General features: G+C 32.5%; 1 protein-coding gene across 1 annotated transcript in view; it reads right to left on the reverse strand.

Annotated features, from left to right (window-relative positions):
• The window catches only part of dlp (glypican dally-like), a 90,516-nt gene that overhangs the window by 10,630 nt on the left and 54,077 nt on the right, over positions 1 to 25,809 (reverse strand). Inside the window, exons 2-4 of the mRNA XM_090120089.1 lie at positions 24,308 to 24,460; positions 3,943 to 4,066; positions 2,965 to 3,075 (exon numbers count right to left, since the gene is read on the reverse strand). Coding sequence (XP_089976215.1) covers positions 2,965 to 3,075; positions 3,943 to 4,066; positions 24,308 to 24,460 — 388 coding nt within the window. The remainder of the gene's footprint in view (positions 1 to 2,964; positions 3,076 to 3,942; positions 4,067 to 24,307; positions 24,461 to 25,809) is intronic.

The following is a 25,809-nucleotide window of genomic DNA, read 5'->3' on the forward strand; positions in this document are numbered from 1 at the left end:
GACAAAAAATCCAAGATAATCGCGAAAAATCACATTTCCAATGTCGCTAACATTGTAAGTCAAGTTCACTTAACTTTAACGAACGTCGAAATAACTGTATCTTATTGAATTAACGATCAAAGAGTGCACCGAATTCCCAGTAAATTGTATCGGTAAGATTAATGGCCGCATTGTGCCAACAACAGCGTTAACCTATAATTATCTTTCGGCGGGCAAATTGCCGAAGTTACGCCTAAATATATTGTGTATTTCATGCGAATCACCCGATTTATTATCTACCTAAAATATACTTTCTTCTGTGCTGTGGTCTGTGAGAGTTACTTATCACAATTTTATAATACACTTTTAAATACATTATGTAAAAAATGAAAAATATCACGCTTGATGTCCTCAATAAAACAAATGCAACATCAAATTCAATAATTGCAAAAAAAAAACATAGACCTAAGCAAAAATTAGACGACAAATTTAAAATATTTTTATTTATCTGCCACAGATAAACGATCGATTATTATTATAAACGACCTGCTTGACCCATATATTTTGTACGTAAATATCATGTGTCAGATATCATTACATGCATTCCAGTTGAATACGGTCATTGGTGAATTAATATATGATTACTCATGGATTAGACGATTATTAGTCAAAATATAACATCGGTTGTAAAGATAAGCTCAAATATCATTGTTTAGAATTATTGGATGATTTTATACAATTTTCGCAAAATATTTACTATTTTTTATCTACAATAATATATGTATACATTTAAAATAGGACTAAGATAGGGACGTAAACCTTGGACATTTCTAGAAAATCTGAACTCAGCCACAAGTGAAATTCTATTTCCTATAAAGGTAACGATAAAATTACCAAAATAATACCATTATCTTCAGTGTTATTTCCATAATGGAGTTTCAAATAAAAATGCGGCTAATGTTTAGAATATTACAGATTACTAACCCACAAATGGGTCGTAGTTACTAAAAAATTTGGGCTTCACATGCAACTTTATCGTCCGGCGGCTTATTAGCATATTGGCGCAAGCATGCGACATCGTGCCCAGAATACTTAAGATTATTTGCTTCATTCTGTGCTTTTAACACACTTGACCATGCAATACTTATAACGAACCAGAAATCTATTTATTTTTCCACTAGTCAACAAGCGAGAGACAGAAATAGTGCTGAATTAAAAGTAAATGTAGTGTAACACATAAATAAGAATTTAGTGTGTTGGTTAAATAGCAAGTTAATGAAAAATAGTTCGGACTGTCATTCGTTGAAAACTTTTTTTTTGTGAAATAGAAATAAAAATTATCTAATATTATTCCGAAGTTTTCTTAGATAATAGTTTTGAGTTTGTTCACAAAATTGTACATTATCTATAAAAGGTCATTCTAGACAATTATACGTAGATTAAATTTAAATAATAGTAACTTTAAAAGCGCCATAAGAACAACACGTATTTAATATTTATATTGTTCTAATTCAATTGTATAGCATTTTGTTCCGCAAGCTATTTGTCATGACATCACGTGTCCATCGTATTTTGTTTACGTGTGCACATAAAAGCGTCAGCTCTATTGCTTTTATAGCGCTATAAACACCGACGGCAAGTTTAGGACACAATGTATCTTAATACTTAGTAAATAGGGTTGTTTATTGTATGACTAATTATAGGAAAGCTAAGCACAAAGGTATTAGACTTTAGAGGCGACATCAAACAAAACCAAAGGCTTAGTTTCAAATGGTGTGTACTTAGCTTGCAAATCGGACGGTGGCATATGCAGCATACCAGCGCGCATAGGTCATTTATTTAATTGAATAGTTTAATTCGTAATAATTAGGAGAAATCGTTTCAAGTTTTCACAGTCCATAATAACACAATAATAATGTAAGATTTATATAGGAAATTTTAAATAATGATAACTATAGTCGTTCTTACAGGAGTAAGGTTGGTTGACTGAAAACATGGCTGATGGCTATAAAGCTTCCTTACTTTCTTCCTTATACAAAAGTCCCTATTACCAACTTTTTAACAACTTTATAAACAACTAGCAATGCCCTGCGGTTTCATCCGCATAGATAGCGATATCGTTACAGTGAAAAGTCTACTATAGGTCGGACTATAGGTTTAATTTTTAATCACATGATAATCACCTTTACCCCGTCCCGCACTACGGCCTTTTTTTTTTGTTTTAGTGGGGAAATCTTTCATAGATACCCACGGCCTCCGGGGGAGGGGCCGTGGGTTATGTCGGATTCCTACCGACCAAAACCCCACTGTGTTCCGTCAAGACGCATATTGGTAGAATTCCTCCATGACCCCCGCACTACGGCTTGCTCGAACAGTATACCTACTATTTTCTGTAGATTGACACTTTTAAAAATTCGTTATATCTTTTGAATGGAATATCCAATTCTTTTCATTTAAAAAGTATTTTGCTGGTATTGAAACAGTCTATAATAAAACATCATTTAATGGGATAAGGATTAATATATGTGTATCGATAACATGGTTTGATTACTGTCGGCACTTCTATCTACTTTGAAAACGTAAAAAAGTTGTTGTAGTAACATAACTACTGAAGATGGACATATGGTATCGCGGACTTTCTTGTAGATATTGATCCATTCTATAATACTGTAGAACATTTTTTTGTTCTATCTTCAATAGATTCCGCAGCGCACGCGATGACAGAAGTTTTATTGAGAATTTTTTTACACCTTGGGTTACATTATTGCATTTTTGGTAAGGATCTCTAATTTTTTTGAAAATGCAATATAGCCTATGTTGCTCAGTAAAGATGCAGCTTTCTAATGGTGAAAGAATTTTTGAAATCGGTCTAGTAGTTTTTGCGTGAAAACCATACATACATACATACATACTTACAAACTTTTCCTCTTTATAATATTAGTATAGATGAAGTATTCATAAATAAATAAGGTGAAAAATACTTACTTGTCATCAAAACTGTACTGCGAGTTGAGAACCGTGAACATTTTCTGGTAGAGTATTCCGAAGAAACTATCCATCATTGAGTCAAAATCTGTGTCGCCGCGTGTGTAATACCTGGTAAAAATAAAATCATAATTGATTTTAAGCAGCCAAAGAGAAGCGATATATGGCCTATCCTTTCAATTTTATAAATAAAGTCCTAGTTTACCAAAAATCTAAACATGGTGTTATAAGAAGCATACGCTAGGCTAAGGGCCGATTTTTCAATGCTTGGATAAAACTTATTCTTCGAATAATGTATAAAACTACCATTTTAAAAACGTATTCTAATTGCCCGTATTTGACAGTTTAAGTGACATTTTAATATTATCGTGTAATACGGATAAGTTTTATCCAAGCATTGAAAAATCGGCCCTTAGGGTCGTGGCGGAAAATCAGAACTAATATATGCAAAATTGTAAATTTCAAGAATTTAATAAACTCTGTTATTACCTCTTTAAAAGACGGGACTTTTACCATTCATTCAACCAATAAATACGTCACAATGAATCTCATTTATTTATCGTTATCTTTTATTCATATTAATATTATCATTTTATAACAACTGCATTGATAATATCGCAAGAATGTCATTCCATAAATTAAAATGAAATTTTATCACATTAAGACCATCAAAATAGCACACTCTAAAACACTGCAAAAGATAGATTGATCTCTATATAAAATTTAGCATGACTTTTATCACCACACTTATGGGTCAAAAACCCTAGCAAAGGTTATCTTGACACCCAAAAACATTAGGCTCCTAACCTAGAACTGGAAGGTTACCGTGACGTATTAAAGTCGTATTAATTCTAGTATAGGAAAAGGACAGCGCTATATGGCTTGTGTAGCACCATCACTTTCTCACACTGGAATTAAGACTGCATTAAAACATTGCTGTATAAGTTACCCCAGTAGTGAAGCTAGAAAGGATCTTACCTCTCCAATTGCTCGAATAGCTGCACGAAGACGTACGAATGTTGTTCGTAGATCATTCCGTATGTCCGTTTGAACATAGCGTGGAACTCTTCGCGGGACAACTGTAGAAGTTTCCGGAAGAATTCTGGAACAAAGAAATGTCAATTTAAACAAGGAGCCATATAAAGGTAAATAAGACTTCATACTTTCAAATACTTACGTATTTGCAAAATCAACAAACATTACTTTATTTAACAGCTATACTTCTATATTTATTGAAAAAAAAAAGATCAATGGCCTATTTGAATTTTCATCCTTTCGCAAAACCTTTTGCCAACCTATTATAATACTCTGGTAATATACAACTGTCAAACAGGTCGTTCAAAGTTCTAGAACGTTCTAGAATTTTCGAAACAATATTCCCATACCTATTTAAAACAGAGTTGAAAGGCGGTAAGAATCAAATAAACTATTTGCTAGATAGACGAGTAATTTCGCATTCTTAGCAATGCTTCAAATAATATAAATATTCTAAATATAGCACCTGCTTGCATACTATTTGCAGGCTTAACCGCATGTGCCGTAAACCTAGTTACTGCTGTTTCGTATTATATTGCTTGGAGATAGAATTTCAATACAGTGGCATGAATACCGTGTTATAAATTTTATGTAATTTCTTAAAATTAACTGTGCTTTGACAAATTTTATTAAAATTTATTTTGAAGGTAAAATCTAAGTATTTTCATTATTTTCACAATTATTTTTGGAATTTCCAAATACTCATACATCATTATTCTATGAAACTTCATAAATGATTTAAAATTAATCCATCACATTACACGTGAACATCTTTATTAGGAAAATTACCTGTTCTCTTAAATTTAGAATAGAAATAAAAAAAAATATATGAAGTGCATGATCTTATAGAAAAAAAATCTGATATTAAAAATTAAAACTATGAATTTAATAAAGCTATACTTAATATTACCATTTATACCTCTAATGACGAATGGACCAGACCAAACCACGTGATTTATATCAAACAAAAAATATGAACATCACGACTAAAAATAGTTTGTTTATGGGACTAGGGTGGAGTCTCCTATTATCGGCCTGCTCCTAATATCGGCCTTTTCGAGAAAACGGAATATAACTATAAATATCGATCTTAAATCATAAAAGTTTTTATGCAAAAAGTGACTCTATATACATAAGCAAAACCTCCCAAATTTCGGTGTGGGTACCTCAACTCTTGAAAATTCAGTAAGCCATAGAGCACGTGAAGGTAAAAACGTGCGTAGTTTGGCGGCATTGCGTAGTCAAATCGCTGAGTCGACGCTTTACGTTGATAAGTATTTTAATGGAATTAAACAAACATATAATATTGAATTTTATGTGTTCTCAAAGAAAAACAGTCAAATTATCGATAAAATAGTGTGTTTTTACATTTATTTGTCTTTTTAATGAAATAATTGCGGGGCCGAGATTGGGGATCTGTATTTGATGATAAATCTCAATATCGGCCGGGTGGTCGATATTGGGGTAATGCACGAAAACTTCAAATAACATGTTTAGCTATTTTATATGTTAGCAGTGATATTAATAAGGTTAGAAATGAAACAACAGCTCCGTTTGATCCCTGGATCCTAAAGTCGGCCGCCTAAAAACGATTTTTATTAGCTACGGCCGATATAAAGCGAATTGTTGCGTAATAACGGCCACCTTAGTTAAACCTTTTCTACTACCGTCGGACTTTACAATAAACAGGGAGGTGATGTATTTTAATTTTTGTTAACTAATTGCTATGCCAAAATCATGCCAGCACAATCTAATCTAGCAAAAGATCAAATAAAAGTAAAACGTTGGCTATTGCAAATGTTTTCCTTTTTGTTGACCTTTTTGTTTGTTCTTTTTGTTGACCATAGTAAAATTATAGAGACAGTGAATGCCGTCAAAAATCAAAATATGAGCATCAGAGAAGCATCTCGACAATACGACATCCTGAGGACCACTTTACAAGATAGACTTCATGGAAGAATAGACACAGAATGCACAGTTGGTAGAGATACCGTCTTATACCGAAATGAAGAAGAAGAAATTGTTCAATGGTTGATACGGATCTACGGTTTACCTATCTACGGTTTTCCTGGATCACGTGGCAACGTGATAAATAGCGTTAAAAATATTATAAAAGAAGATAAAAGACCCAATCCGTTTAAAAATGGAAAACCAGGGAAAAAGTGGTATTCCTTGTTTTTAAAATGAAAGAAGCTGGCCAGGGCTGTAGTTACAGAAGAAAGTGGTTTAATGACTTACAAGAACATAATATAAAATCAATCGGAAACAGAAGACATATTACAAGACCCACGGATAATATTAATGGGGATGAGACGAGCTTTAGTATATTTCCGAAGACAGGGAAAGTAATAGGGCCTAAGAGATGGAAGAACATTTATGAAGTTGCTAAGGGCAGTGAAAAAGTAACAATAAATGTTTTGCTAGTCATATCTGCAGCAGGAGAATCTTTATGGTTGTTTTCCCTACATCCGTAGACCACCAAAAGTAATCTTTAATACCACACCATCCTCCTGGTTTCTTGGTTTATCAAATAGTGAGTGGATGAGAAGTGAAGTAGTATTCTATGAATATGTTGGTTTAATGATTGGGTGATTTCTTATAACATTTCCAAGCCAATACTTTTTCTAGTTGATTGACACAAGTCTCATTCAACCCCGTATCTTTATTTGTTTTATAAGAATAATGAACTTGGTATATTACTTTAAATTTTTAAGACAATGTAACGAAAAGACCATTCATGATAGGCGAGTTAAAAAAATGATTTGTATCTCAATCGATTATAAAAAAATTTACCAGTTTTAAGTTTTATTCATCTAACTTCACTTAAGAAAAGGTATGCCGATATTAGGGCCAAAGACGGCAGATATTAGGGTGTTATCTTGCTGTTAGTGGCCGATATTGAGGGAAATCGGCATATTCGAAATAAAAATTCTATATTTAATAAAGTAACAATGGATTCGTAATTTTGCAAATGTAGTAATGGAGTTTCAATATCTATCTACCCGAAAAAGGCACTGTAAGAAAGAAAAAGCTATTAATGTAAAAATTACATCCATTCAAAGGTCAAAAAAAGTTGACATGGCCGATAATTGGTGCCACCACCCTATATAAAGAACGCCAGAAGCTGTTCAGATTGTAATTTGTTCATAAAAATGATAGCAACGTGCTTTTTCTTATAGTTTTAGTGTCATAACCTGGTTTTGTTACGTACCTATTCAAACAATGGTCGTGATGGTATTTTTCTGTGTGATATTTGTAATCTATGGTATAATCTGATACGAATTACGATACGTGTCTTTTAACTTTTTATAAGTATTTTTAGATATTCATTCAACATAGAGTAAGTACCTTTGTTTTGTTTTTTATTAGATTGAAGATGCGTAATTGCTATGTACTAGGTATACAGGGTGGCCTCATGTCGTGGGCAGTATCAGAATATACCCCATCATTTTAATGATGAGCCAAAACAGTTAAAACTATTTACCGTAACTAACAAGCATCACATAAACTAACTCTTTAATACTGTGCCAAACAATATTAAGGGACCTGGGATTAACCCACATACAAAATAAATATATACAGTAGAAATATATGAAAACAACATCTTCGTCTTTAAGTGCAATGACCGCAGATATAATTGGACTGCGACTTGCGATAATTTCGTCGCGAACACTCCGTCATCGATGTGTAATCAATTTTCTTCTGTTATTCACCGACGTATTTATATTTTATGTGCGAAAGAGACGGTTATACGTGTCAACTGTCATGTGAGTAAAGGAGACATATAGGTACTAATTTAATGATTATAAAATATTATATATATACTAATCTCTGTATTAACTGTATTTAATAATATTTTTTGTGTGCTTGTGAAGGATTTCTAGATTTAATGAGTTTGTACCCAATGATATTAAATATTACTAGCGGTCCGCCCCGGCTTCGCACGTGGTACATATGAAAAATAGATGTTGGCCGATTCTCAGACTTACCTTAGATATGATACCTTAGATATGCACAGAAAATTTCATGAGAATCGGTCCACCCGTTTCGGAGGAGTATGCAGACTAACATTGTTGATTGTGACACGAGAATTTTATATATAAGATATTGGTTATAACTTGTACCAATCGTGCCAATATACCAATGTGTAATCGACGTGGCTCGCTAATTCATTTGCACATAATAAACAGTAATAAAAAGAGATGGAGGAGAATTTTTTTTTATACTACATACATCTTCTTACATAATACGAATCTACGATCATCAATTTTTTCTATCTAGGTATCTATTGTTGTCCGTTTGAGGTAGTACATAATAAATAATCTACTATATAAAAATAAGTCAGGTTTTCCTTCCTGACGCTATAACTCTAGAACGCACCAACCGATTTTCACGGTTTTGGAAAGGTCTCGGGCTCCGTGAGGTATACATATAGCAAAGAAAAGGCTGGTGGCGAAACGGAGTTCGCCCGGTTTGCTAGTAATATATCGATATCTTACATTATTAGGACTAGTTATTGAGCAAATACATTTCATATAGGTAGATTAGATTTGTCACATTAATTTTTCGCAAAAAAGCTTTGTCGCATGAAATTAGTGTGATTCGGAAATATAAATGTTAATTATTTCCATGTTTACATTTAAATATGTAATGAATCTCATTTGTTATGTACGTAACATGTTTATGTATGTATTCAAATAGTGCGTGTGCGTGTGCGTGTTGATAGAAGCTAGTTCCGTACTAACTTACTGGTAATACTTTATACTTCATTATGCAAAGTTGGTTCAATGTTATTGTTTACATTCTTGAATGAGATGGGAGAATACATAAAAAAAAATTACTTATATTGTTAAAATTATGTTATTTAGAAAGGTAATGCTCAATTAAACAGTGGTTATGTGTGAGGCCCAATTTTGAACCTATTTTTGTTTCTTTTGGATAAATCTAGGTTTATTTGTAAAATTTTATACCATTATGAATTTAACAACTTACCAATTTCAGATTTTTTGTGGTTAAAGTACCTACCATTACAACTCGCTCAACTAGGAATTAATTTAGTTTTAGAAGTCCATTATTACAATAAGTTTCAAATAATCCTGTCCTAAAAAGCGAAGATTTTCTCGTGCGTGTTCGTTTGTTCAAATCAAATTTGCCTATTCATAGATTTCACACGTCTTACACCAAGCTTTTGTTTTCTCAATTAGTATAAAGCGACTCTACTTTCTATAATCTATTCCATACATAATTCATCTTATAAAATCTTACAGTTGAAAATTCTCCATTAACATGACAACAAATATAAAAATCTAAAACAGAATACGTAGAAGTAGAGTAAATAAAGCGCATAATAATAATTGACTAGCCTTGCTTGTCCTGTCTTCGCCTGGTTTGCCACGAAATAAATACAAAAAATATAGCCTATAAAAGTTCAGCCGATGGCTGGTTAAAAAAGAATTTTCGAAAATCGACCTACCTAAGTGAGGAGCTTTTTTTTAACAAACATAAGTATTAAGAAAAACTCTTTTAATATACATATAAGACTATACTATACTGAACATAATAAAAGAGAAATGTATGGTCAATCACCGTAATATTAAGAAACCAGTGGGCAGGGCAGGTAGGCGTTGCAGTGTGATTGAAATGTAACAACATTAACATATTACACTGTATCTATCTGCTTTGAAACCGTTCTAACTTCCTAGGCGTGGTTTCTCCAGAAGTCATTGTGATTCATTTTCCAACTTAATAGAGGTAATCGTTTAAACGGGCAATAACACTATTGTTTAGTTTGATATACTGTTTATATTTTACTAGCTGCGCACTGCGGTTTCTTCCGCGTGGCTCCGCTCCTGTTGGTCTTAGCGTGATGATATAGCCTATAGCCTTCCTCGATAAATGGGCTATCTAACACCGAAATAATTTTTCAAATCGGACCAGTAGTTCGTGAGATTAGCGCGTTCAAACAAACAAACAAACTCTTCAGCTTTATAATATTAGTATAGATTTAAGTACGATTTCTATGCAATTAATCTACATTGAATATTTTACTTTATTAGGCAATTTTTGTATCCATTTATTGTCGCTCGATACAGACCATCTGTTGAAAACTTTAAGGGTGCTTTTTCCATGTGTAGCGAGGAATGTTTTTTTAACCAATCATATCGCTTCATTTAGTTTGAAGCGATACTAATTAATACATTCCTCGCTACACATCCTCGCTCATTATTGATGGAAGAGCAAACAAAACAAACAAAAATACTTTATTGTGCACCACAGGGAAAAGTACAAATAAGGACACAGTACATTTGATGATAAAAGAGCACAACAGGCGGTCTTATCGCTCAGACAGCGATCTCTTCCAGACAACCTGGTGGACAAGGAGACGCAGTGCAAAAGTAATTAAAAACACCCTAGAACTTGTAATATTCGCAAATAAACAAAACAAGAAAACAAATGACTATAGCTATACAATTACACATGTCTATTTGTGAAACACATGCAAAGATAAAACTGCAGTAAGATGCGAATCAAAGCAAAAAGGTTTAGCCCATTTACGCACTCGACCTAAATCCAGATTGACGCCATGTTCTCAGTTTTATGGGCTTCTAGACTTTTCCATACACTATTAGAATACAATACAATTCAAAGATTGTCTTAGAAAACACATACAATACGTTATGCATGGGCGTATAAAAAAAGACGGACGGTATATCGCCTAAACATTGAGTGAAGCCTAGTAATGGCGGCGAAACATCCATGTGTGTGTGCCATGTTGCCATGGCAACAGCTGTCCTGATGACAATGGCGGCTGTATTTTTTTCTATAAATTTTGCCGTAATAATTTTGTCATTAAAACATAAAAGAAATAACTTGCTTCCCTGTGGAATGTAATCCCTTGTGTTTTGTTATTTAAAATTGTACTGTTGCGACACCATTTAACCACGCAAGACGGCATTTTAAATATTTTTTGTGAAACAGTGACGCAGTTAATCAGTCGGTAGTTCACGACGTAATGGCGGCCGACTAGCTTACTATGGTGAGAGTGTGTGCGTGTTTATTGTCTTTACACGATCGCTAGCTTACTATGGTGGCTTCACGTTGTTTGTTCGTAATACGGCGTCCGTCTTTTTTTATACGTCCATGACGTTATGTTACAAACTACGTTTGTTCTCCTAATTTATAAAACAATTAAAAAAATGGGAGAACTCCTTTCATTGAGAATAAATAAACATTTTTCGAAAATCGACTAAACCATACAGATTACATAATTTATGGTTGAGAGGAAATGAGGCTATCCTTTAAAAAGTGACTCAAGTCTCAACAATGCTCCTGTGAAATATTTGAATTAGGCTAGTATAATATTTTTCTTCACATAATCTCAAGAATGATGCATCATCACACAGGTGTATTAGCACCTAAATATACATTTTTCATTAAATTATACAAATAAACGATATTCCCAAGAAACAGGATGAACCGCAACGAGGAAAAGTTAATGAAAAAACATATCCCGGTTTTCTGGAAATAATATAATATTCTTCGAACTTATGAGTCTTGAATAAATGTAACCGAGTTACGTAGAATTGAATGAGATTTGTTTTCGTTCATTGCTATACTGAATGGAATGAATGATAGATTCAAAACATTATGATGTGTCATTCGCAAATGAGTTCGAATATCTGTTGGTGTATGGCGAAGTCCCTTTTTATTGGGTGGAGCCAATAATTAAGAGAAGTAGAAGAATATCTGTTGGTAAAGCAATAATGTTTTGCAATAGGTTTGTTTGTTTATATGCACTACTAGCTTTCCGCCCGCGGCTTCGCCCGCTTTGTCTAAAACATAATAAATTATATACTAAAACCTTCCTCTTGAATCACTCTATCTATTAAAAAAACCGCATCAAAATCCGTTGCGTAGTTTTAAAGATTTAAGCATACATAGGGAGTAGGGACATAGGGACAGAGAAAGCGACTTTGTTTTATACTATGTAGTGATAGTGATTTTGTAAAGGGTTTTGTTCTTAATAGGTTCATAAAATTAATATTCAATGAAAAGTTTAGGATTATCAAACTGTAAGCTTTCCTTCTATGGGTATTTAAATACGCTCTAGTATACTTCGTAACTATGAGCATCTTATTCTTACTAATATTATAATTGAAGTGAAACTTCTTTATCGGGGTTGGAAAAAAATTTAGTGTAACATTTTTTCGTTACGCGTGACATTTTTCCGTTACGCGCCATTTTCTTATCCCTACAACGCGTGATTCGACGTATTTCTGTAAAGTTGCATATAGGTATAGTAAATTATTATTTCTGTAAAGTTGCATAAAGAAGTTTCACTTCTTACGTGTGTACACTAGTACATGCACACATTTTTTTATAAATACAGAGTTTCTTATATGTAATTCCATCTGTCCTTTTTCACGATCGCCTAACCGAGTTGGTTGAGCCGTTTAGATAGCTAACAAATAGACTTTTAAACTTGTAAACCAATGTTTACATGAATTTTGTTTCTCTCTTCTTACGGCAGATAGTACGAAAATGAATGATGTATAGAACATGGAAGAACCCTACTTATCTTCAATCTAGTTGTGCCCCGCGGTTTTACCCGCAGTGCTTCGCTCCTGTTGGTCATAGCGTGATAATATTTAGCCTTCCTCGATAAATGGGCTATCTAAAACATAAAGAATTTTTCAAATCGGACCAGTAGTTCCTGAGATTAGCGCGTTCAAACAAACAAACTCTACAGCTTTATAATATTAGTATAGATACGTAAGACATGACTATCAATTACGGTTTATGCCAAAGCTTTCAAACCACAAGCTACTCGATCAACAGGAAAACTGTAGGAACAGGAAACAAAACAATTGAATACAATTCATTGATTTTTGAATTCATTCATACATTACACGCATGGCGTGTCTTTTTTTTTAAACCGACAAATCAATATACGAGTTTTTACATATACTTTTTACAGGAGAGGAAGGTAAATGAGCGGCAAAAAACATGTCGCGTGTGTTGAACAAAATGATACAATGTACGTATTTACATGTTATACACTAGTAGGCCACCTGACTTTGCTTCGAATAGATAATATGTAAGGGAACAAAATGTTTTAACATATTTACTGCGTATTTAAAAATGCGTAATTCAGATGCGCTCTAAGTCTAAACATGAATTTGGAAATACATATAATTAATTTATAACACTTTAATAGACAATTTTGTATGTTTATACTTTATTTGTTGAAACATTTTCCTAAGCGCCACGGGACTTCCTCTAAATAAAGGGAACTTTTATTTCCGAAAAAGAAAAGGCTTGACATGAAAATATTCAATTTTACAATCTTCAACAAGTAAATATGTAATGTGTACGTATAGTAGTTCAAATCAATGGTTTTCATCTTAAACAAATCAGATGTTATTATGTAAGACGGAGGTCAAACCAACACCTACACATTTACCGCGTAAATTATTTCAATGTTACGACATACCTATCTACATATTAAGAAAATCTTTAATTTCGATATCACGAATCACGATCTCACCAAAGAGTTGGACTATACTTTCCGATTGAAGATAAAAAGTTAACATATTCAGAATTTAATCTGTCCATAGATAAATGTAGAAACTACGATAATCATAGATAAAATTGATATACTATTTACGGTAGCCTAAAATATTCCATAGATACCGATCGAGGTCAGTTAACTCTGTATTTATAGTTTTATTTGTTTATTGCTATATTTAATTACAGTAAAAGTCATTATTTCGGTAGATTAGATATCTTTTTAAGCTATTGCATAGCTTTTATCTCAGACTTTGAGCGCGGCGACCGAATGTAAAAATTCCGTAACGAAAAAACCTAACACCCCCCACTCTAATAATAGCTTTATAGCAATAGCTTTACCGCGGCAGTCCTCGAGTGCCACACGTATTTTTTGTTTTTTAACTATTTTCAGTATAGGTACCTATTTATTATGAAACAATTCTTAATATACTTCAGTAGGTATAAAATTAGAGAAACGTGGGAGTATACAAATAAGTTCTAGGAAAAAAGCTAAAGACCTAAACAAACAATTTACCTCATTTCAATGGAAATGATAATTTCAATCTAAATGATTCATTCACTGCCCCTATCATATTCGTATAAAAAATTTCATACAAAATCCTATCCTATCCTACTAATATTATAAATGCGAAAGTTTGTGAGGATGTATGTATGTGTATGTATATATGTATATGTTTGTTACTCTTTCACGCAAATACTCCTGAACCGATTACAATGAAATTTAGCACACATATAGAGGGTAACTTGGATTAACACATAGAATAGAATTTATCCCGGAAATCCCATAGGAACGAGAACTATGCGGGTTTTTCTTTGAATGGGCGGGCGAAGCCGCGGGCTGAAAGCTAGTACATATACCTACAAATAATTTAAAGATTTGATTCATCCGCCTACGTAATGTTTAATATATGTACAAATATGTATATTTATAAACATATCGACTATTGGAATTTATTATGTCACAATAAACGGTTAAACACATTGTTAAACATAATAAATATTATTATCTAACATTTGAGGAACTAAATACGTTATTAATTACTTGTAGATATAACGGTTGCAATTAATAAACGGATATGTAATTATTAATTATTAATAATAATATAACCTAGACATTTCTCGAATTCCAGACGAAAATGTTTGAGCAATATCTGGAGTACAACGAAAATGTTAAGTTTTCTAAATTACGTAATCAACAAAATACTAGAAATCAATGCATCATATACCTGTATGTATTGAGCAATATATTTATTGTAATAAAGGCAATATCAATAGGTCATTATAATTGTTCGTAATATTCGTATCACAACATATAGTAATAATAATGACGATCGTCATTACTTAAATTGTTACAATATGCAGTCGTAACATCAACATATGATCTCCGAACTGCTTATTACAACCACCAAAACGATTGATAGAACTAGACATTTATTTTGCAAAATTTCAAGTACAATAATATACGGTATACCAACTTACTCGTACTATGTTTACACCACAGATCACAGAAACTCTATGGTTTACAGTTTACACATAACGCATATTTACTAACATTTACGGTTCGTCCTAAATACGCCAATCTTACCAAACAATTAAAGTTCTAGAACATTCCAGAATGTCAAGCCAGGAAATATAGGAACGGTACAATAATCGATCATTATCAGAGATTGTGTCCGGTCAATTAATGGTTCAGTTTTCTCGCCGTCTGAATAACTTTCGAGTCAAGTTGCCATGTACGGCCGCTCACAATTAGGTCTTTGAACGATGCGACAGAGAAGGAAAAGAATTATTACAGTGCAGTTATGAACAAACATCTCTACAATTAGTGTACATACGGTGATAATTCTTTGTGACACGCTTCTTGAGCCCGTGAGATCTTTTGACACGCCTTGAGAGTTGACTCCTGCGGTACGTTGACTCTTTGTTAATAAAATAGCATGGGCTCTGTAAGGAGTGGTTTTGCGCTTTGTTTTCGCATATTTCATTGAGTTTTTGTTTGATGGTGTCATAAAATTAAATGAAGCATGAAAACTTTTATCGATACTTCGATCGCTCATTAACTCCAGTGTCATAACATTTTATTTCATTCAAGATTGTTCATCAAAAAGCTGTTATAAATAATTGTTCTGCATTCCGAACATATGATAAGTTTTCCTATATCCAGGAGTCCATGTCCCATTTTTTTCTTAGCTAAACACAGCTCATTATAAATAGGGTGATCATTCTTCTTACCTATATATTTATCTTCGGGTTATTCAATTACAGACTTTAAAAAATGCTATACAAATTCCACTTACAAAGTTACAATTACGGGCATGACAGCATTTCACTCATTTTTTATCTCACCCGCAAAAGAAGGTATGCAAAATAATGAGCTGATCAATTCCGATAAAGTACATGTAAAACACACCCAAACCAGCTTGAGTGTTTCTTCACGAAGCTGTAAGGATTAATTATTATAATGACCGATTGTCAAAGAAACAACGCGTATGGTAATGAAATAGCATTGCTGTTACAAATTAGGCTGTACCAAGCTTCCATTTCGAGGTACCGAAATGTTTCCACTCAATTTAATTATCTTGTACTTTCTACATGTGAATTGTCTTTGCGAATATTGTTTCAGGGGATGTCAACCTGATTTGTGACATCTCATATGTAACTAATTAAATAATATGTGCTCAAAAACATCTAATATTATCTCACAACTTGTAAGACAAAGACAAGGGCACTTTAGCAACACTTCTGAAGAGCGCAATTGAAATGTTTTATAGTACACAACATGTCCACAGCATCTATACAGGGTGTCCCAAAAAGTAGTGATGAACGGAAGCTGGGAGGTAGAGGACCTAGAGGGCTATCCGAATCACCCCCATGTATGTTATGCGATTTTTCGTATTTTCGGAGTTATGACATTTTTTTCAATTTTTCATCTATCGCTGAGTACGATGAGATTTTTATTTATGGTGACGTGAATTATTGCGCTAGATGCTTGATTTTTTATGTGTGATAAGCTGAAAGAGAGGCCAATTCAGTATGGTAACATTTACTATCGTTAGATCTTCGAATGGAATAAAAAAAGAATTAAATGCCAAGAAATATGAAATTACCCAGTATGTTCACAACTTCAAGGGCCCATAAAAAATAAAGTCACATAAAAAAAGTTTTCCATTTGGCTTTTAAAAACTTGCTCTATCTATCAGGTAGCTAACCTAAAAATTTCATTTTATTATTTAGAAGGCTTCAATCGAAAAATTGAAATCAGCTTAGCACACAAAAAAAATCAAGCATCTTTCGCAATAATTGACGTCACCATAAATAAAAATCTCATCGTACTCAGCGATAGATGAAAAATTGTAAAAAATGTCATAACTCCGAAAATACGAAAAATCGCATAACATACATGGGGGTGATTCGGATAGCCCTCTAGGTCCTCTACCTCCTAGCTTCAGTATATCACTACTTTTTGGGACACCCTGTATAAGGGCTTTCCTACTCGACCAGTCTACTTAGTCAAGTATCCCTACAATTTCGTTTGTGGAATAACAGCATGCTTCTTGAACATGTGGAGGAAGGAAGGTGGAATTCCTCCATCGTGAAAGTGAGGATTCTTGACCAGTCTATTCGACTGTTAATTAATATAAATAAAGTTGTATCTGTAAAGTTGTAAAATTTTGCTGGCGCGATTCAGAGCGAGATGTCACTACAAACAGATCAACTAGAGTTATTAAAGACATTCTCCAACAAGTCTAGCCCATTTTTCACTCCCATTACTAGAATATTACGAACTTTGTTCATACCACCCTACATGCACAGCCAATAAAAAGCACTGTTCCTAATAAATCCGTGTACTTAGCTGGAAAACTTGGTCCCAGACCATAAGTTTAGTAGCCCTGGTCCTCTTGACAGACGAGCCGTATTTGGTTTGGCGCCCAGTCTCGACTTTACAATTAATCGCAGAGGCCGGCCACATGTATTATGTATGTGAATTTCACAGTAACAAAAGTCACGGATGATTGGTGGCAAAAAGCGATCGCCAACCCCGTGAGAAAGGTTTGATTAGATTAATTAAATGTTAACTAGATGTTATGTTAATTGACAGATGAATTTTATACGATGAAAAATTAATTAGAGCTTTAATACTTGTCTCAATCAATTGCATATTTATGTATTTCAAAAATATGAAACTGCATTCCAATGCAGAAAGTTGCAAAACCTAAATGGTTGTTATCTACTGGTATCATATTGAAATTACATAAAGCAAATAAATTATTTACGTTACGTTTGCTATATCTGGTTACATTGAAATACAAGAATTGGTTAAAACAGTTCAATACCTCCTATAGCTTAACTCTACTCACTTATCCATCAACGAATACCTATAAGAATTAAGTACATATTTAAAACAGTTGGATTCCTACATTTACTACACTTATGCTCACTTATCCATCAACCTATACCAGCAAATATACCAATGACCTCAATATACGTGTGTAACTTTCGCACTCACAATATCGACATATCTTAAGCCACTACAATCCGTGTGAAAGATCAAATCCAAACAGATGGTCGCTATCTACATCTGCACACGTGGGTGGATATATTTAGACTTCGGTAAACTAACACTAGGCAGAACTCCCGGCTTTACGAGCGAAATGAGTTATGAGTGTCGGAGAAGAACGTTTATTGAAATGAGGTATACATGACAAAGCAGTTCTTGGATTTTCTTTTATGATTCAAGATATCATAGAGTTATTGTAGGTCATAAGGGGCCACTGAAAACCAGCGCTGTGCGTGCATTACTGCCGTACAGTATTTAGCTGAGTTGGTAACCCTTTTTCAAGGACACTCTACCGTACTAATTTAGTGTAATTTTTTGTCTCCTTTTTTTTTTCTTTTCTAAGTTGTACCTTGTTAAATAATTGTAATGTATAATTGCTTTTTATGTTTTAAGTTTTTTGTTGTTGTTTATTATGTAATTGTTTTGGTTTTTAATGTCCTTGAAATAAATGTTTTTTCTTTCTTTTCTTTCAAAATCTAAATTGATCATCAATAATGTATACTTTACTCTCAGGTAAAGTCAATAAATTGCAAAAGACATTCAACGAAATATCAGATAAGTGAAAAATATGGCAAGGAAATAAGCTAATAATTAGAAGGTAAAAAGCCGGTAGAACTACCTACATCAAGTTCATATCATTCTGTATATTTGATGCTCAAAAATGATAAACATTATCATCAAAAAGCACTTACCATCGTAAGTGTATTTAAGATGATTCATCGTCTACAATTCGACTGAACTTTTACTTTTTACTGTGAATTGAGCAAATTCCTTGACCATACGACACCAAGTACAAGATACCAATCTGCACTTATAAAAGAATGTTCTACAAGATATGATATACACAGTTATTCCTTGAACAGCCTGTTAAACCTAAAAAATATTAATACCAGCTGCTTACATAGATAGCGTAACCGTTAGCAACGACAGACGTCGAGGTACGACTCGTATGTATGTCGAGCAATCTTGGTACATATTTTGTAACAGACCTGTGTTATCAAATCTTGGACTTTTTAATGGTTTATTTGTCTTTGATAGCCTGTTTAGGCTAGCCTTCCAATTATAACCTGTTACCGTGTTTTTTGTTATTGTGAAACCAAGACAAATACTTTGATAATACTATTGTCTTCAGTGTGATCCGATTAATATTATACAATTCTCTTTACTTTTGTGTAATAATCAATTATAATGTTTGAATAACATTGCATAGTTGCTTAGTTCCTTATTTTTGCTTCGTACAGCATATATTGATGTAGATAGTAATAATAACGCAGTGCAAATACATATTAATGATTTTTTCATTATGTACTTAAATAAAACAAGAAATAACTACAACATAGAATATGTTCATAATGACGTAATGATAGTTTTAACAAAATAACACAGATAAAACATCACTTAAATGTTTTAATACAAAGACCCGTCAAAAACCATAGCTCCACATACATGTTTTTTTTTTATATGTACATACACACAAAACACATCCATTAACCCCGTTAGTGTCGTTCTTGACACAATATGATTTATATTTCACGCCACATTACCATGTGCGTTACTAATTATCGCTTGCTGCTATCTGTAATCATTTATTTTCCTTCTGTAACACAGATTATGTAGATATTATGTATCTGTGACAAATTTAAGTATTCCCGCCAAAATTTATAACCTCTAAAATAGAAGATTGTTACAGTTTATTGAACTATACTTCGAAGATTATAACATTGATTAATTTACTGCACAAATAGGCACAAATAGTTGCTAATTATATGAAGTACATACATATGTACAAATTCAAAGATTATTATTTGCCTCATTTTATGTTAGCATTGCTAACAGGCTAAAAGTTAATTATGTAATTGTATATTGCATCCAAAGCAAAAACCCAATTCTAAAATAATTTCATAAATGATTAAACTATCTATTAATTGAAAGATGTTTAAAGTTATAGCTGAAGCAAAATCACCAATAACTACAACCACAGAATAAAATATAGTACAAGTACTAATTCAGCCTACATTTTTCTCTATTTTTCCAACTCCTAATTACTAATTCCCTACATTTTCTCGATTTGACCGACGCTCCTTTCTTTAGAACACTTGTTAATAGTTCTTTTCACGTAATTACGATGCAAATCGCACGTGTAAGTCTTGGGAAACTATAATGGCGGCTTTCCATGTACTATCAGCGTTTATCTTAATCCGTGGTAATAAGTGTGAGATAATTCCTATGTGCTTGGTGTAGTTTCTTCATTGTGAGATTGTATAGTTTTGAAATAAATAGATCATGAAAAAACTGAACAAGAAATTTAGGCGTTTGACGATGAAGACCTGATTACGTAAAAATTGTTTCAACGTTATCATTATAGAAATCTTATTAAAATAATGACTTCGCTATTCCAGGTGTCAAAATAATTATAAAAATACACGATCTTCTATAATTTGAGCTAGCACGCAAGAGCAACTTTTGTCTCCGCAACTATTTTGTCTCTCCCATCTTTTATGGGCTAATAAAAAAGTCTCCAAAAATATATTTCTTATTTTCATACAGGAAAAGTATAGGTACACGATCTAAAACTTTTCACTATGTCACAGATTATCAAAATTAAAAAAAAAACTCTCCAATTTATGTAAGAAAACAGTGGCTATCGGATCAATATTGACACTTTCTGTGCATTAGAGACTCCCACGGTAAGTCACATGTAAGTGAGGAATTTTGTGTGATTAGTGTCGGTAATGTAATGGTACTCATAATAAAAGAAAATTAATAAATACGCTACGAATTGAGAAGCTTTTAATGTTTGTAACGTTAAAAAGGAAAGCAAATGCGATTGATATTGTATTACATACATAACTTGTTTATAAACAAGAGTATTATACTTACCTGTAGTAATAATTTCTTGTTATGGCAATCAAACTTTATTAATAATTATTTGAATAGTCAAAAAATGCGCTAATTATACATAGTCTAATTGTAAATAAAATAACATAATTTATCAAGTAAATTGCCGAATTACGTCTTCAACAATTTAAAAGTTACATCCTATTTCCTGTAGGTATATCAAACACTAATATATACGGAAAATCTAAGTTCAAATTGACGAAATCCTGGGATTTTCGTCTTTATTTGTCAACCGAAATGAATCCTGTAATACCTAGAACCCTAGATTAGACTAGATCTTCATTCCTTTCAAAGTTCTGTTGGGATTACCTGAGATAAATATATAAATAGAGGTAGGTACGTCATTAAGTATGTAATGGATGACAAATAGGTACTAGTCTCTAGCTGCGGCTTCGTCTGGATTTATGTGAGAAAAAATAAAATGTCGCTCAGGAATGTAATAGCTCATCGGTGAAATGATTTTCAAAATATTTTAAGCAGTTTTTGTAAAGCATCTACAAATATAAGTTCTCTTAATATACCTACCTATGACTATTAGCATACTATTAGTGTAGTTCAAATACATAAATAGATGAATAATGATTTTTCAATGCGATAGATATATTCAATATTATGTCTGGGAATATAAATAACATTGATTTAATACGCGAATAACAATCCATATTAATATTATAAATGCGAAAGTAACTCTGTCTGTCTGTCTGTTACTCAATCACGCCTAAACTACGGAACCAATTTGCATGAAATTTTGTATGGAGATATTTTGATACCCGAGAAAGGACATAGGCTACTTTTTATCCCGAGAAAATGACGCAATCCCGGAAATCCCACGGGAACGGGAACTATGCGGGTTTTTCTTTGACTGCGCGGGCGAAGCCGCGGGCGGAAACCTAGTACATTATAAAATCCACCGAACCGAATAAAACTTGTTCTGTAAGTGATTATTTCAAGTAGGTACATTACATGATGGATCAACATAACAAAGTGAATGGATTGAAATATATCTTATATTTATTAAGATATATAAAAGAAAGTCGTGTTAGTTACTCCACTTATAACTCAAGAACGGCTGAACCGATTTAGCTGAAAATTGGCAGGGAGGTAGTTTAGAGCCAGGAGAAGGACATAGGATACTAAATATGTACCACGGGCGAAGCCGGGGCGGACCACTAGTCATATCATAAAAATAATAACAATTATTAAAAATTTAATTTGATTTTTATGTATATTTTTAATTTTTATTCTCATAATATTTTGTTTAACACGTCATATTTTCAATTTTTAATATTAGATATGAGTAGCAAATGCACAAAAAAAATTAAAACTTTCTAATTGAATAAATAAAATCAAAATTAATAATAGTAATCACGTTCATAACTTCATTTAACAACCTTTTAAATTGATACGAACTTATATTTGCCATAAAAATAAAATAAAATAATTTATCTCAAACAAACATTTATTATCTGTGATATTACGTCTGTAAAGAACAAAGCATTGTGAGGTTAGGCTAGGTCATGGATTCAAATATGGCGTATTATAAACAGGCTTAAGATGGAAGATAAATATCGCAATTATTTTATAAGGAAAATTTAAAGGTTTTATACAAACAAAGAAGAGAAAATGAATGCAAACAATTTTATAGTTCATTATAATTCTACAAGCTTTTCTACTTATAGCTTCTAACAAATGAACCGGTACCTATTTAATTAAAGCATAGACAATACAGGTACTACATATTTTAAAATGCTGTTTTTGTTTATAATCACTACATAGTATAAAACAAAGTCGCTTTCTCTGTCCCTATGTCCCTATATTATATGGTTAAATCTTTAAAACGATAGAGTGATTGAAGAGGAAGGTTTTAGCATATAAATTATTATGTTTTAGACAAAGAGGGCGAAGCCGCGGGCGGAAAGCTAGTAAAACATAAAATGAAACCTACAAGGATTCGTATATTACACAGATATTTCAAATGTGACCAAAGATTATGTTTATAAATATTCCATAGGTAAATACGTAAGATTCTTTTTTATTTTGCCCGACCTTTGAACGTAAGTTCTTCACAGAACAGTCTAAAATCTCAAATCCCTTACTTTAATTACTTACGAATATTTTATTCTCCATACCACAACTATTTAACCGTTAAAATATAAAATAGAGCAATTTATATAAAGCGGCACTTGAATAACTGCAATGCCTCTGCATTTGACTCTTAATTTTAACCTAAAAATTATTTTGAATTCCAACTCGAAGTAAAGCCGTTTTAATTCGCACTAGTTTCATTTCTTTTGGTAACTATGATTGCGTCGACGTTGTAAGAGAAGTTTTATTAAAACTCGGTTTTATATTTCGAGAAATTATGGTTAAAATTTCATTTTTATTACAATTTTTCGACTGTAAAAGTTATGATGTAAAATATGGAATTTTAATTGTAATTTATGTAATTTTATAATTTTGCTAAATTAACAGGGACTTACAGAATAGCGGATAATTAGCATGTAGTTGTTTTTGTAACATAACAATAGATATAAACATAACAATTTTAAATTTTTAACCATTTCTCCTAATAACTAAAGCTACAATAGCATATTTTTCGTGCATTTGCGTATTAGTTTAGAAATAAATGCCCATATTTTAAATGCAATCTTCGTTCTAGTTGTATCAAAAATCTAGCGTGGGCGAAATCGCTGCATTTTTAACCATAAGTTAAGTGCTTATAAGATTTACGAACTACATGCGGGGTCACCATTAGATTGCTTTTACGGGCAGCCAAGGTTGCTGCCCACGATCTGCCCACTGTAAATGAGCTTGCGTAATATTCAGCGATATAGAAATAGGTATGTACTTACATATATACTGTATATGGATATTATTGCAATTTGCTTGGACAAGATTTCCAAGAGTCGATAAAATAGAAGACAAAAGCTTTGTAATGAAATTGCGCCGATCAAATTTCAAATATTATTAGGCTATTTCACGGCATTTAGTATTTTTAAAGCTAGTAGTGGTAGGATGAGATGTAATTTTGGCACTACAAACCGTATCATTAGATAATTGATGCAATAAAATAGATTATTTATTTATTTATAATCATATTATTGCACAAAAATTTGAATTTATTTTTATCTGTTTATATGTAAAGACGTATACGTATTGCATATGTATATTTTCATGTGCATCATCCATATTAATAGGTATACGCTGAAAATTCTCGAATAACGCTCGAAAATTTGTTCTAGTAAGTGTCAGGTTAGATCGACATTAAGTTCTAGAACATACCATCAAACTTCTTCGCCTTGTTCCCCAGTACATCTGCCAGCTTCGTCAGCTCACTGCGCAATTGTCCCTCCAACTGCGTTCTCGCTTGCTGCGTGAGGCGCGGCCGCGCGGCCGGCCCGCAGCAACCCTTGTTCGCGCAGAGCTCTCCCGCGTCTGTGAAAAGAAAAAAAAAAAAAGTTGATTGATGGCTCGAAGAGCGGGAAATTAAAAAAAAACATGTTAATAAAAAAAAAGGATTACTCATGGTGACAATTTCTTTTTTTAATAGTACATATTAGACGATGTGAAAATACAAAAAGATACAAATATTTAATCTAATTATTTATTTTACACGATAAAATAAATTATGTAGGTGCGTTGACAAATAGTTATGGAGTTTTTATTTAAATATCTAAGTTGAATTATAATTCTCTTATTAAAATTATGACAACAATATTGTTAAAGATTAAAAATAAATCCACGAATAGATTTTAACAAACAGCTTTTTAACTAATTATTAACGTGTACGTTATGTAGGTACGCTAACATTCAATTGAACATTAAACCGCTGTTTATGGTATAATAAAAAATCTAGATGTTATTTAAAGATTCCATATCACTATTTCCGTAACCTTGCTTGCGTGTTTGACTTCGAAGCTTGTATAACCTCGATAAAAATCAATTAACAACAACAATCGTAAAATGCATAGCGACGGTACTGTAAATATCTTTATTTTGATTATCTTACAAGAGATCGGTCACTATAAAATACATAATTGCTTTTATACAACAAAGTCGTGTATTAATATCTTGGAATCTTTATCTGCATTATCGATCATATTATGTGTTATAAATTTCCTTTATTATCTGTATTATCTTGAAAACGCGGGAATACAATACTTAAATAAAATTCAAAATTCGAACTTAGTATTCCGTCACGGTTGTCTATGCTCACCCTAGTCGTTCAGTAATGCAATAAACTCTCCATTCAGCGGATGTTTAAACTTATTTCGCCCCATAGATTATAGAAGGTACACTTCGATAGGGTCACGACCCTAGCAAGATGTAGTGTTGTTCTAAATATAAAATTCACAATTTGAAATGCTATTCCTTAGAGAAAGTAACTCATGAATATAATTTAAATTTATTTACATTTTATTAATAAGAGCTAAGGTTACTTTTCGACCTCTCAAAACATTTTTTATTATTTTTTTAACAAAATACTCACTGAGAAATCAATTCGGTACCTAGGCACTTTTGCAAAGACCAAAAAAAGTACGTCTATAATCAAAATATCTATCCTAATCTGAATCAACATCGAAATAAATATCGATACTTTATCGATAAAAGCACATCACTACGAGTCAAAATTTATTTACTGATCAACAATAGGCAGCTCGGATCGATACAAACTAAATTACTCCAGTCTCCGTGTGGTTATGACATCAAATAGTGACATCATGGTATGGATTTCCAATAAAACAATATTGAATTGAATACACAAAAGCTCTGTGGTATTACCT

Source organism: Colias eurytheme, chromosome 3 (assembly GCF_061535395.1).
Source record: "Colias eurytheme isolate Ceu_HAF_F1 chromosome 3, ilColEury1 Martin Lab GWU primary, whole genome shotgun sequence".
Taxonomy (NCBI): Eukaryota; Metazoa; Arthropoda; class Insecta; order Lepidoptera; family Pieridae; genus Colias; species Colias eurytheme.